Source organism: Hypanus sabinus, chromosome X2 (genome assembly GCF_030144855.1).
Source record: "Hypanus sabinus isolate sHypSab1 chromosome X2, sHypSab1.hap1, whole genome shotgun sequence".
Classification (NCBI taxonomy): Eukaryota; Metazoa; Chordata; class Chondrichthyes; order Myliobatiformes; family Dasyatidae; genus Hypanus; species Hypanus sabinus.
This window is the reverse complement of record NC_082739.1, coordinates 16739224-16754588: the sequence shown is the minus strand read 5'-3', so window position 1 is coordinate 16754588 and position 15365 is coordinate 16739224. Positions and strand designations below refer to the sequence as shown.

Genomic DNA, 15365 nt, shown 5'->3' with positions numbered 1-15365 from the left:
AGGAATATATTTCAGGAACATATAAATCAAAACAAAAATTATCAAGTTAAAGCAAGAGATTTTCACTGCCAGAACACCTTCATTTAATTTATGGTGCACTGAGGTAGAATTGAAACCGAATCTTTTAAGTTTATTTATCATACAACAGTAACTGATGAACAATACCACAAATGCACTTTGCAACATTTATTTAAAGCCATTTGCACGTCTGATTCAGGTGTTTATTGTATGCACAATTGTAGTGCGCTAAATTTTTCAAACTATGAAATGTGATCTGAAAAGAAAACAGTCAAAGTCTCAGGCTGAGACCCTTCAGCAAGTCTGCAGCAAAAAAGATGAGTAGAAGATTTAAAAGGTGGGGGATGGAAGGGAGAAACACAAGATAATAGGTGAAACCAGGAGGGGGAGGTGTGCAGTAATGAGCCAGGAAGTTAATTGGGCTGGAGAAGGAGGAACCTAACAGGAGAGGGCAGAAGGCCAAGGAAGAAAGAAAGGGGGGAGGGGAGGGCCAAAAGGAGGTGATGGGTGGGCAAAAAGATAAGGCGAGAGAGGGAAAAGGGGATGGGGAATGGTGAAGGAGTAGTGGGGATGGGCCTTAATGGAAGTTCGAGAAATTGATGTTCATGCCATCAGGCTGGAGGTTACCCAGGCAGAATATAAGGTGTAGTTCCTTCAACCTGAGTGTGACCTCAACGCAATAGTAATGGAGGCCATGGATTGACATATCAGAATGGGAATGGGAAGTGGAATTAAAATAGGTGGCCTTTGGCGGTCCCGCTTTTTCTGGTGGTTGGAGCATTGGTGCTCAACAAAGTGGTTTCCCAATCTACGCCGGGTCTCAACGATATACAGGAGGCCACAACAGGAGCACTGGACACAGTATATGACCCCAAAAGACTCACAGGTGAAGTGTCACCTCACATCAGAGGACTGCTTGGGGCCCTGAATGATAGTGAGGGAGGTGGTGTAGGGGCAGGTGTAGTACTTGCTCCATTTGCAAGGATAAGTGCCAGGAAGGAGATCAGTGGGGAGGGATGAATGGACAAAGTAGTTGCATAGAAAGTGATCCCTGCAGAAAGTGAAAAGTAGGGGGGAGAGGGAAAGATATGCTTGGTGGTGGGATTCCATTGGAGATGGCAGAAGGTCAGGAGAATTACGTACTGGACGTGGAGGCTGATGGGAAGGTAGGTGAGGACGACAGGAACCCTATCCTTGGTAGGGTGACGGGAGGATGGGGTAAGAGCAGACTTGCGTGAAATGGAAGAGATGCAGTTGAGGGCAGTGTTGATGGTGGAGGAAAGGAAGCCCTTTGTTCTGGAATGAAAAGCCTCAGCCTGAGAACAGATGCAGCAGGGACAAAGGAATTGAGAGAAGGGGATGGCGTTTTTACAAGCAATAGGGAAACTATTATACCAATATTTTTATCACTCTTTGCCCTGTTTCTTATCACACACAGAAATCTCATCTTTGTGGATATTTGATTTCTTATATTTTCTTTAAATCAAATAAAACCTGATTTAATCGTGGCGGTTCCATCTTAGTTCTGCTCACCTGACCTGACCTGAACTCACCTCACCTCACATTTAGCAGTCAAGTGTTGCCCATTTTATCTGCCAAGGGAGTTTTCCACTATCATCCTGGTAGTAGTGTGCATTCCACCCCTAGCTAACATCAGGCAGGCACTGGAGGAGCTAAACACCATGATAAGCAGTCACAAAACAGAGCACCCTGATGCCTTCCCTATCACTGCAGGGGATTTCAACCAGGCCAGCTTGAAGTCTCTGACCAACTACCAACAACATATCATCTGTGGAAACAGAGGAGCAACCTCACTTGGCCACTGTTACACCATCATCAAGAACACTTACTGTGCCATCCCATACCTGCACTTTTGAAAGTCTGATCACCTGGCTGTGCTTCTAATCCTCATACAGGAAGAGAATAAGAACCACTTATTATATTATATACAATAATTTATAGGAACTTTTAAAATCACGTATTGCACTGTACTGCTGCCACAAAACAACACATTTCACAACATATGCCAGTAATATTAAACCTAATTCTGATGCTACCATGTGCAAAAATATGTCAATACATAATTTTATGTTTTTTAATTGCTTTAACTAGAAATTATGACAAGAACATAGTCACTAAAATAACACATTTTTCTCTGAGAAACAATATGTTGACATAATATTATGTTCCAGACCACTTAGCAGTAGAACTTCAAGAGCATGAACAAACCATTCAACATTTATTGTTGGAAACTATACAGAATAGTGAAACAGCAAATAAAGCTAAGGGACAGAAAACAAAATAATATGATCACGGTAGATTGTTTTCTACATTAATTTTCCTGTGAATTGATTAAAGATCTTGCCTGGACTACATATTCGTTTAAGATAAAAACAAGGATATTAAGAAAAAGCATACCACTTTCACCATACCATCCTGCAATAATTGTACATTCATTTTACTATTTGTGCAATTGATACTTCAGAAGAGGAAATGCTTACTGCAAAGTGTGGTCAAAAATGGAAAAAAGCAATCTAAAAACTTACTTGGATGTTTTGAATGGTAGTCGCTTTCTGAAAGAAAAAATACAGAAATGGCAGCTCTGTTTTACAGCTGACGTACAGGAAATGGACTCCGATGTCTCACTCTCTGTTTCAAACATCATTAATCAACTCACACTAACCTGTCCAGCAACTAGAAGCAGCCAAGTAGCTTTAAAGTGTGCATTTTAGTGTTGTCATACATACATGAGGAAATTTTTTTAAAAATCTTCAGAAACAGTGAAAATTTTACTCTCAAATTCAAAATAAAGCAGTTTTCTGCAGGATACATAAATACTCTGAGTTTTAAGCAGCACAGGTGCATTTTCAAGTATCTGTATTCCTCCGTGTAGCAGAATGTCAGGTCCATTAGAGACTGCAGTCTTGCAGAAGTGTGTGGCTTCAAATCATACTCAACTTTAAGAATAAATAATTTTCATTCCCTATTATTTGCAAGACTGCATTGAGAGGGTAGAACTGCATAACCAGGGAACATGACTTTCCTGTCGCAACCAATTTACATTTGTTTTTGCAAACTCAAGCTAAGGTGAATGCCTTTGAGCAGAGCTTCCTGTTGGCCCAATTGTGGAAGAGCATTTTTTTGCAGTGCAACAAAATATACAGGCTTAGTTCAACTATCTCATACTTATTACTAAATCTTTTGGTTGCTGAGGCTTTATACAATTTATTACCTTTTGCCATTGATTAACATATCTCCTCATATATAATAAAGTGAAATCTATAGGAAATATTTAGAACTTCTAAAATAAATATTTTCAATTTAAATGCCATCACTTCATAAAACGAAGGACCAATCCCAATGGGAGAACCAATTGCATACATCTAAATGTTAAGACAGTTACATATTATATCTGATGTAATTAATTAGATATCTAAAAAAGGAAGAACTTGAATTTCACAATTACCAACTGGAGCATTTGAAAACCATTCTCAAAACACTTATCACAATTAATCAACATGGAATCCAATAAAATGTATCTAAAGTACACATTAAAAAGTAAACACAAGAGATTCTGCAGCTGCTGAAATATTTAGCAACAAAAATTGCTGGAGGAACTCAGCAAGTCAGGCAGCATCTATGGAGGGAAATAATCTATCAATGTTTCGGGCTGAGACCTTTCATTGGGACTAGAAAGAAAAGGGGTAGAAACCAGAATGAGAATGTGGGGGAGGGGAAGGAGTACAAGCTGGCAGATGATAGAGGAGACCAAGAGAGGGCAAAGGTGGGTGTGTGAGGGGAGGCTGAAGTAAGAAGCTAGGTGGGGATAGTTGGGAGAGTTACAGGGCTGAAGAAGAAGTCATCTAATTAGAGAGGACAGTCAGCCATCGAAGAAAGAGGAGGAGGGGAACCAGATTAATAGACATGTGAGGAGAACAGAAACAGTAACCAGAATGAGGAATGGAAAAAGAGAGCAGGAGGAAGGCAGGAAAAAATACTGGATATTCGATAAATTGCTGTTCATGCCATTAGGTTAGAGGCTATCCAGACGGATTATGAGCTGTTGTTCCTCCTACCCGAGTTTAGCCTCATCATGGCAGTAGAGGAGTCCATGGATAGACATGTCAGAGTGGGAATGGGAAGTTGAAATGGAATGGCTAGCCACTGAGAAATCCTGCCTATTGTGGTGGATAAAGCAAAGGTTTGTTGTGATGTATTAAATTTTGTAACATATTGGATGAAATTCTAAACAATTCCAAGTGAAATTTTAACTCTTTATGAGCCCACAGCATGCAAGGTGTCAAGGCGCCTGGCAAAGTTAAACACTGTAGGATTGTTAATATTCAATGATTACTGATGATGCTTGAGTCTTCTTTGGCCTCAGGCACCAGTGGCGTGAGAGTAAAAAACCAAAGAATTTATCTGTATCTGCGTGTCTCTCAATGCTTGTGGAACTCCTAAAGAAAACATGCTGAGTTAGTGGCATGCAAATAAAAGAGCAAAGAACTGGTCTGTCTCCATGTGAATCTCTATGCTTTTGGAACTCCCTATTTATTGGGGTAAATCTCACTCAGTTCTTGAGACTTCACCTACACCAAAGAATTATGATCCCTTGGACCCAGACAGTGGGTGGTTTCACGATTTGGAATTCAAAGTTCCCCCTACAACAGTGACAATCAAGTCCTCCAATGATATCAGCAATCAAGGGGAGACTAAGAATTTTGAACCCTGAAATCTTTGTGAAAATTTTTGTAACATACTACATGGTATTTTATGTAGTTCATTTCTGCTTTCTATTCCACGATAATAAATTAGGCTCATTTTACATGTTGTGCTTGTTTACTTATTACCACATCTCTTGGACACTTGAATTTCTTGGGCCCATTTGGGTCCAATCAACCTAGCCCATTACAAAAAAAGATCAACAATTCTTTCCAGTTGTGATGAAACATCTTAGACTAAAACATCAAATGTTTATTCCCCTCCATGAATGCTGCCCGACTTACTGAGTTCCTCCAGCATTTTGTGTGCATTGATTAAAAAAGTAACTATCTAGTTCTACAATGCAGTTGTGTATGATGCATTATATTGACCTGAAGCATTAACTCTGTTTTACCTTCTCTACAATTGCTCTTTGACCTACTGTGTATTTTCAACAGTTTCTGTTATTATTTAAGATTTTTAGCATTTACATTTATGTTTTGTTTTGCAAAATCTATTAGAACTTGGCTAGAAAGAAGATTTTTGGTCCACCTTTGGTTGCCAGCATTTTTCAATTGTGCATTGTTTATACATACTTCAGTGGAATTGTATATTTGAATTGACTATGACAATCATCAGTATTATGGCATGTGATTGGTGCTGGCGACACATGATGAATTTCCATCCTTATTATCTTCACAAGATGGTGAAATACCAGATCACATAAACATGGTTTATGTGTACTGGACCCTTGCTTGTGTAATTTTTCCACATGGGAAAAACAAAACAAGCTCTGCCTATGGAATAGTTGAGAAAACCTTTTATGGATGGGAAATTCACATTCACAGCTTTATTATCTACCAAATATGTCACTTTTTTTCAAATATAAATTCATGTTGGCAATTAAAAGAAATATTTAAAAAATGAAACCATAAAACACTTTTAAATGATTACAACAAACTAGGGTGAGACTAGAAATAAAGGATATAGGTGCTAGGGTGAATTCTGGAGTTATGATATATATCAAATACTAATTTCAACAGCAGCCAGTCTTCAGATCTGAATATGGATTGTAGATTAAATTTACAATGTAGTTTGGAACAACGGTCTTCCTGAAGCTTCATTTTAGAATAAATTGCAGACCAGGAAACATCCCATTGACTTGAGATGTCTGCTTTTGCATGGACGCAATCAACACCCCACTGCATGAATACGACTCAGAGTCCACAGTAATAACCACTCATTTTGGTTACATTGACGAGAAAATCCAGGCATTTGAAAAATTACATGCAACTCAGAAGCAGCATTATGACAGCATTGTAACTATAGAAATTGTCCTGTAACCTTTGTTCTTTTAACATATAAAAATGTGCTATAATCTTGCATCAGGGAGTCTGTTTCTCTCTCTTATGACTCCAACAGCTGTCAGTTTGTATGTGTCCTAAATGAAGACTTTTATATCTACCAGATGCGTCTCTCTGGTGACTTTGTTCACAGTCAAAACATTTGGGGCTTGTCCAGGATACATTCATGACCCATCGTGAGGCCAGCAATCTTAGCGAGTATTTTTAAGATCAGCACTCACATTTGGATCTGTTCAGGTTGGAGACCACAGGATCACGAAGTATCACGAACAGGGCAGGGAACTGAACTAGTAGATGTAAAGTAGTGTGCAAGCATGTGTGTTTATGTAAGAGGCTAGATATTTTTGTGTAATTTGGTGAGACAGGGCCAGCTGTTGTGAGGAGTGGTTACTGACCATATGGGACGCCAGTGGGGTGCATGGATACTCATTTGGGGAAACTGCATATTAGCAGACATGTTTGCAAATGTGTTTGTTTGTTGTAAGAATATGTTTGTAACCTTGGGTTAACAGTTTTAAATGCAAAGGAATATACCAGGCATTATGAGTTCAGACACAGTTAAGTGGCAGATTGCAGAGTACATACTCTGTGGTTTTAAGTATGTATTGTACAATTTTTATCCATTCTTTATATTTTGCGTAGCGTGGAGATTACTGTGGAGATCTTTGAGGGAGAGGTTATACCCAGATATATATATATTGGGATGGCATCGATTGAGGTCAGGCAACATCAGGTTGAGAACCCTGACAACCACAGCCAGCCTTTGACCTTGACTATGACCATCGATAAGCCCTTTCCCCTGAGGAAAAGTACAGCACTTTATCAGAGCTGCCCTCATTGAAAATCATCTGTGGGAATGCAGAATTCTGGCATAAGCTTGAAGAAATGGTTGAAATTCATCAAATGCACCCGAAAGGTATACACGTGTTGGTAAAAGCAAAATGCCTGAAGAATACATGGGACAGTATGGTACACAGACAACTATAGGGAACTCCAGCAATGAAGAGAGATATCACTTCTTTAAAGAGGAAGTGAGGCAGTGACTGAGGGTAGGTGAGTGTAAATAGGGAATGATAAGGTCAGTGGTTCAGAGAGCTGATGAGCCTGCCATGGGTTATGCAAAACATAAATATAAACATATCAGCAGTATTCAGGGTTGGATAATCCAGGGAGGGATGACCCAGTCTTCCTGGAAATGATGATGGCCTGAGCTCAGCTCACCAGGAAGTTTTAGACTTGGGGATAGCGGTGGGGTCAACCAACCGCTTGATAGCATCATGGGCTGTAGAGGTATACCAGAGGAGAGGGAAGAGAAGTCATAAAGTAGATGTGGTTGCTGTGACGTCATTGAAGACTTGCTTTGTATGCCAGCAACCATGACATCTAGCAAGGAACTGCTGGAATAGACATAGAAGAGTAAAGGAGATGATTTGTTACAGCTGTGGCTTCTCAGACTATGGTTAGAAGCAGTGTCCTGAGAACAGAGGGAAGTGTGAGAATCACTCACAGAAGCAGGCAGAATCCACAGCAGTGTCCTCTCTCTCTTATTTGGCTGCTGACCAGATTATAAAGCTGGTGAGGGCAGGCAAATGACTAACAACAGCCTCTATTGCCAGTGGTGGTCATTCACAGGTGTACACAGGAGGTTTATTAGAGGGCCAGCAATGTGAAACATTAGTGAACACGGGGTTTCAGTATCAATAACTAATCTACCCTTGCCCACAACTGGAAAGGCGATTTACATTACCAGTGCAGGAGGTGAAACATTGAGGGCAGAGAAAAGTCACCCCAGTTACTTGAGATTGAGGGAGTGCACCTTCCTGCATATTTTTGGGTGTGCCCAAACAATGTAGGTCCTATCCTGGGGACAGACAAACTGAGTAAGGCAGGTGCTATCACAGACTCAGGAAAAGGAGAAATAACATAGACGAGACAGGAACAGTGAACATGTGTGACCCACAGAGCAGCTACCATTGCCCACAGAGAGGGAGCAATCCCAAGTAAGGCAGAGAGACAGGGGAGTGTGTGGGAATTATGTCAGGAGGTCTTAAGGGTAAGGGCCAAGCATAGTGAGGAGCTGTTAGAGGTAGCAGTGATGAAAGTAAAGACTCACCAGAAAGAAGATAGTAAGGAGCAGAAAGGGAATGAATGGGCAGACATCAGCACGAGGAAGGCAGCAGAAGAACAAGAAGCAACAGAAATTACAAACATACAGGAAAAAAGTACAAATACCAAGCTAGTAAGGTTGCATGGAGATGTGAAAAACTACTGTAACCAGGGTAACACATTGACAGATTGAACAAAACAGCAGCAACATATTGCTAATCAGAGAGAACCAGGGCCAAGAAGACGGTCCTCCCATTGCCAGGTGACCAAGTCATAGCAAGGGAACTGGCTGAAAAGACATGTTTTGCTCCCAGGTAGATAGAACCACAGGTGGTGCTCTAGATGATACCTCTGCTGGTGCACAGTGCCAGTGAGGCAGCCACAGGTTAAACCATATGACTCACCTTCTTGTTGCCCCCACAGACAGAGCAAAAGATCAAGTGTACCTGGTAATTGAGTCATTACAGGGAACCTAAGTGATGAACACCAGCTGGCTGCATCAGACCTGACCACACCTGATGAAAGCAGACCCACAGCAAATACAAAAGCAGAAGACACCTAGAGAACGTGACAGCAATTCATGAACAGCATGTTAATGTATAACAATAATGGTACTCAGTAATGAAGGCTGGTTGCTGAAGGTAGGTGATTAGTTGTATAACTCAGAATAGAAAAATATTGGGAAAAATAGATGGGAAGGGATTTGAGTTAGAGCAGAAACATCAGGTTCCATGACTTCAATTTCATGGCAGACCGAGAACGAAGAAATTACACACAGCATTTAAAGGCAGCTTGAACAGGGTGAATTCAAATGAGCTGGGCCTTATCAGTGGTTGGGCCAGCAATTCACAGTACAGTCCAGAAGGGGGTGCCACCGGGGAGAGGTCCTTGCAGTCATTCAAATAGAAAGCACCCCAACCCCTCCTGTATATTAATGAGAATGTCTAAAAGACTAGTTGTCAAGATTCTGACAATCTGCTGTCATGACATGGAGTGTAAACTGTTGCCTGTGAGCCTGATACATTTACCTTGCTGGTGCCCCTGACCAGAGGATGACCACTGCTGAGTTGAGCTATCAGAGAATAGAGTGAAGATGAACGTGATTAAAACACAATCAGCCAGCAGCGAAGAAGTCAACAAGCACAAGAATGACAAAGCTACATTTTAAAGACAGTTGGTCCAACTTCTTGAATGGTCTCTGCATAGAGCCTTGTGAGCAGCCATTAGGGATGATAGCATAGATGTAGACAGGGATATGATACAGGGATATGATAGATAATTGAGGAAGGGGGTTTGAAGTACAGGGCATTTTTGTCTGTAAGGAGCTTGTAAGGGACCGTGAGGGTTTTGCTCCTGGTGCTCTAGTATCCTCCCACATTCCAAAGACGTACATTCCAAAGATAGTAAGTTGTGGGCATGCTGTTTTGGTGCCAGAAGCATGGTGACACTTCTACATCCTCTGACTGCTGGCACGAGTGTCACATTTAACTTCAAGTTTTGATGTACTTGTGACAAATAAAGATAATCTAATTTAATCTGGAGTGCCTTAGTGTGGGTGCAGGTCGATGGGACTAGATAGAAAACAAGTTGGCACGGACTAGATGGACAAAATAGCCTGTTTTGTGCTGTAATGCCTATGCTTCTATAATTCTATGACTCTATTCTTCATGTTCAGAAATGCTTTCAGAACAGTTTTTGTTTTTTATAATAAAGATGGAGACAGCAGGAACAGTCCCGATGCCTTGCGTTCCCTCAGTCTGTACAGGCAGTCCCCGGGTTACGAATGAGTTCCGCTCCTGAGTCCGACTTTAAGTCGGATTTGTACGTAAGTGGGAACAAGTACATCCGGTATTATTTAGCAACAGTCAAACGTTTGTCTTAGTATATAGTATATATTTTACCTTTCTATGCATATAAAACACTTACGAAACATATGTATTCCAATAATTAAACCACTGCGTTGCTTAGTAATAATTGTAGCTTTCATCGGGGTAGGGCCCTTCACGTGCTCCATTACTCTCACTTTATCCTTTAAAATTGTTCAGATCGTTGACCGACTGTAGCCTAACGCTTTTCCAATGACTGATGCTGTTTCACCGCTTTCAAAATGCTCTATTATTTCCACTTTATTTTCAATCGTGATTGCTTCCCGTCAATGGAACAGAAACACTGCAGGCGGTGGGTCCCGACGTCCGCCAGTTCCCAAGGTCCACTGGGTCCTAAGGACCACTGCAATGAATTCTCCGGGTCCTAAAGTCCACTGCAGGTTAAATGGGACAAGTGGGAGCTGTGCTCGGTTTGTGGTATTTGATCCTCCCCAACATTTCGCATGAGAATTTAAACTGGAGGTGGCTGTGTTTTTTTTTACGAGGTTCAGTTGCGAGCTCGACATCAGCCCGGCACGCTCAGGAGCGGTCTGTCACTGGATCGAACTCGGGAACCTCCGTTCTCGAGCCCGGCGCTGATCTCACTGCGCCACCAGCCAACCGGAAAAGGGGAAACCGGAAAAACTTAAGCCAAATACAAAGTTACACACTCAACACAGTATCAACGGCACCAACTTAAAATGGCAGAAGGCGTCATGATCTGACTTAAAATGGCAGACAGCGTCACGATCCAACTTAAAATGGCGGACGGCGTTCTCCTACCTCGGTTTGTAAGTACGAGCTGTTTGTAAGTCGGATGTTCGTAACTTGGGGACTACCTGTTTTACAATGTAACATAATCAAAGATAGAAACAGAACTGAAAGATGTTACTTGGAAGATTCTGTAAGTACTCAAAGCAAAGCAGAATTGTGACATTGGTAAAGGAGACAGTATCACTGAAGACTAATAAGCAAGGACACAAGCAACAATAAGTTGAACAAGCTTGAAAAGTAAGCAGGATGCTGATTAAGAAAAATTTCAATGAAGATGCATGTGGAATGGGGAAATAAACTCAAGATCAATCACAATGCTGGTGAGCTTGTGAAAATGCACTGAATTACTAACACAAATTTTCTTGCAAAGGTATATCAAAGAGTAATATTCCTTACTTTAATTAAAATATTGACGTGAGACTGATAAAAACCCATTTAGCCCAATATATCTTTGCCGGCTCTATGAGTAACTCCCACTGCGCTGAAGATGTCTTTTTAAATATGTACATTCAAATGTATACTAAAGGCCATTAGTGAATCAGTTTTCAAAACTCTTTCAGGCAATTCTGACTGTAAGTTCAGAATTTAGTTTCATCTCTTTTTTTAAAAAAGTTCCAAAACATGATTGTACTATGGGTGCATCTCTCATAGATGTGAATTGTACATTTGTTATGTACTGCACAAACGTCCTTTGTACTATGCTTTCTTGATTTAAAAAAACAATAAAAATATTGCTGAGAAAAAAAAAGTTCCTAAACAACAGTTATTTTTTCCTGGAGATGAACTGCTTGGTAATTGCTTTTCTCACACAGTAATTACATGATAAATGTTTAAATTTTACACAAATGTCTACAGCATCTGAGTGATATTGTACATAAATTTAGCAACATCAATATCTATAGTACCATCACTTAATGGCTCAAACTGGGCCTGCCAATTGATTTCAGTTATCTTCTGGGATTCTATTGGAAATTTTATTTTTTCACTGAAAATCAATCAGGGTAATTAACCTTCTGGTCTTATCTAAATATTACTTCAAAGAGTTTCACTCTCTGATTTCAAACCTCCACTGCCTTGCAGTCATACCCACTTATGGGAAAGGCTTCGGGAGTAAACCCTGAGGACAAATCCAGAGCTGGAGTCCCTAAGGCAGTCCGACGTTGTCTTCAATTCTGGCAACTCCTTCGACGACACTGGTGCCAAGCTGTATCGGCCTTTGCCCTTCCCTTGGACAACATTAGTTGTGTGGAGAAGGGAGACTCACTGCATGGGCAACTGCCAGTCTTCCATACAACTTTGTCCAGGCCTGTGCTCTGGAGAGGGCACAGATCCATGGTCTCACAAGACTAACAGATGCCACACACTTCAAAGAAGAATCACAACTTAACATGAATCACAATGAAAGATTCCCATATTCAAGAATGAGATTACAGATTTCTTTTGGAAATTCTCTCATCAAAGATTTTTCTTGGATGAAATTGATTCTATTCCTGGATATTATCCAGGAAGAAATCGCAGGAGGGGATGAACTTTAACATGGAGTTGAAGGGGAATTAGAAGAATATGAATTGGACTAAAAGGGCTGAAAGAGTTCAACACTCATGTTTGAGGAGTTGCTGAAAGTAGCCCACAGGACACTAGCCGTCTTGTTGAACCTCTTTCTTCAACATTTAGCCTGATATTTCTGGAAGTGCAAGTAAGTAACAAGATAACATTTGTGATAATGATGAATGAAAGAAAACAGGAAAGATAGCAATAAAAAAATCGGGGGAATCAGAATCAAATTTAGTTCGAGAGAGAAAGAAGGGTTAGATTAAGAGAGAGAACAAAATAAAATTAAGAGTAAGCCATTTAAACCTATGAACCTCTTCTTTTGCTTGAGGAGGTTTAGCAATCCAATCTAGTTATCTCTAGTAATTTAACCCATGGAGCCCAAATATTATTCTATAGTCAATGTGTTCGTCAGATGTGATATTCAAAAAGTTAACAAATATTGCATAAATTCCAGATCTTCAAATCCCTTGAGAATAATCTAATACTTCTGGATTCAGGGACCATCTCCAGGCATTTCCCTTTATCCTACTGGAGAGCTGAATGGTAGAGCCTGCCGATCTCATCACTAAAATAGTTCATGCATCATTAAATATCACTGCAAACAATCTGTGAGAATTTATTTAAATAGCAGAAGCAATTTTCTAATACTCACAAGTAGGTCAAGACTGACCTCTTATTTCAAGCAACATTTACAATGGAGCAGACACATTTTTTTTAAACAAAATATACTTTATTCCAAAATAAAATTATATACAATAACCATTCAAAGACACTCAATTCTTTACAGTTGGTACCATTACTGTCTTTACATTTTCAAAGTTCTAATGTTTTGCCACCCATGTGGCACTTTATTCTTTCATATTTACATTCAGGGGGTATACCCATAACCCCTCACACCTCAACTCCCACGGGAGAAGGACCCTAGATTGTGGTCCTTCCCCACCGGGCCCTTGCAGTGGCTTCACCAAGTTTGAGTGCGTCCCTCAGCACGTACTCCTGCAGCTGAGAATGTGCAAGTCAGCAGCATTCCCCCATGGACATCTCTGTGTGCTGGTAGACCATCAAGTTTCGGGCTGACCAAACAGCGCCTTTGACCAAGTTGATGATCTGCCAGCAGCACCGGATGTTGGTCTCCGTGTGCGTCCCTGGGAACAGCCCTTAGATCAGAAAGTCCTCTGTTACGCAGCTGCTGGGGATGAACCTCGACACAGCCCCTTCCATCCTCCTCCACACCTTCTCTGCGAACCCACAGTGTGCAAAGAGGTGGGTCACCGACTCCTCCTCTCTGCAGTCCTCCCATGGGCAGAGGGATGTGGAGGCGACGTTCCAGGCGTACAGGAGGGATCAGACTGGGAGGGCCCCTCACTGCCAGCCAGGCGATGTCTTGGTGCCTGTTGGTGAGGTCTGGCGACGAGGCATTTTGCCAGATGAACCGGACAGTCTGCTCAGGGATACACCCCACTGTGTCCATCTTGTCCTTCTCCTGCAGTGCCTGCAGAACCTTACGTGCTGACTGCTGCCTGATGGCCCTGTGGTCAAAGGCGTTGACCTGAAAGAACTTCTCTACGAAGGACAGGTATGGCGGCAACGACCAGCTGGCAGGGGTGTTGCATGGGAAAGGGGCCAGACCCATCCTTCGTAGCCAGGGTGACAGGTAAAACCTGGGCACGTAGTGGTACTTGGTGCCCACATACCTGGGATCCACACACAACCTGATGCAGCCACACACGAAGCTGGCCATCAGGGTGAGGGCGACATTGGGGACGTTTTTGCCCCCGTTGTCCAGGAAATTGTGCATGGTGGTCCGTCTGACCCGCTCCATCTTGGATCCCCAGACGAATCTGAAGACGGCTCAGGTGACTTCCGAGCTGAAGGAGCGGGGGGACTGGCCACACCTGCGCCAAGTACAGCAGCTCTGAGAGCACCTCACACCTGATGACCAGGTTCTTGCCCGCTATCGATAGGAAGCGCCTTCCCCACAGTCCCAGTTTCTGTTTCACCTTGGCAGTCCGTTCCTGCCAGTTCTTGTTGCACGCCTCAGCCCCTCCGAACCAGATCCCCAACACCTTCAGGTGATCAGCCCTGATGGTGAAAGGGACGCTGGATCAGTTGGGCCAGTTGCCAAAGAGCATGGCTTCGCTCTTTGTGCGGTTGACCCTGGCCCCCGACGCCTGCTCGAACTGTTCGCAGATGCAGATCAGCCTGCGAACTGACCTCGGATCGGAGCAGAAGACGGTGACGTCGTCCATGTACAGGGAGGTTTTGACTTGGGTCCCTCCACTGCCTGACAGCGTCACCCCTCTTATGCCCCCATCCCTCCTGATGGCTTCGTCAAAGGGTTCTATGCAGCACACGAACAAGACAGGGGAGAGAGGGCAGCCCTGCCTGACTCCAGACCTGATGGGGAAGCTGTCTGTTTCCCACCTGTTGACCTGGACTGCGCTACAGATGTCCGTGTAGAGCAGTTTGATCCAATTCTGGATTCCCTCCCCAAATCCCATTTTGGAGAGTACATCCGCCGTGTAAGTGTGCGATATCCTGTCGAAGGTTTTCTCCTGGTCCAAGCTGATCAGGCAGGCGTCCACCCCCGTCCTGCACGTAGGCGATGGCGTCCCTCAGCAGCGCGAGGCTGTCTGAGATCTTTCTGTCTGGTACAGCACAGGTTTGGTCCGGATGGATCACCTGCTCCAGTGCAGACTTGACCCTGCTGGCAATAGCCTTGGACAGTATCTTGTAGTCCACATTCAGGAGTGAGATGGGCCTCCAATTTCTAATGTCCTCCCTTTCCCCCTTCTGCTTGTACAAAGTAGATAAGGGTAATGATGGCCTTCCTCATGGATTCTGACATGCTGCCTGCCAGGAGCGTAGCGTTGTACACTTCCAGCAGGTCGGGGCCCATCCGGTTCCACAGAGCCGAATACAACTCGACCTGTGTGAGAGACGACGGGAAGTTGCGGGAGGCTGTGGAATCTGTGGCCTTGTC

The 15365-nt window shown here is 42.6% G+C and overlaps 1 protein-coding gene across 19 annotated transcripts in view; it reads right to left on the bottom strand.

The window, feature by feature from the left end:
- The window catches only part of LOC132385195 (protein Aster-B-like), a 406923-nt gene that overhangs the window by 281484 nt on the left and 110074 nt on the right, over positions 1-15365 (bottom strand). For 4 of the 19 annotated variants that reach the window (XM_059957077.1, XM_059957067.1, XM_059957074.1 and 1 more), the window contains one exon: positions 2565-2591. The exons of the other annotated variants lie outside the window; for them this stretch is intronic. In XM_059957077.1, coding sequence (XP_059813060.1) covers positions 2565-2591 — 27 coding nt within the window. The remainder of the gene's footprint in view (positions 1-2564; positions 2592-15365) is intronic. 19 annotated transcript variants of the gene reach the window in all.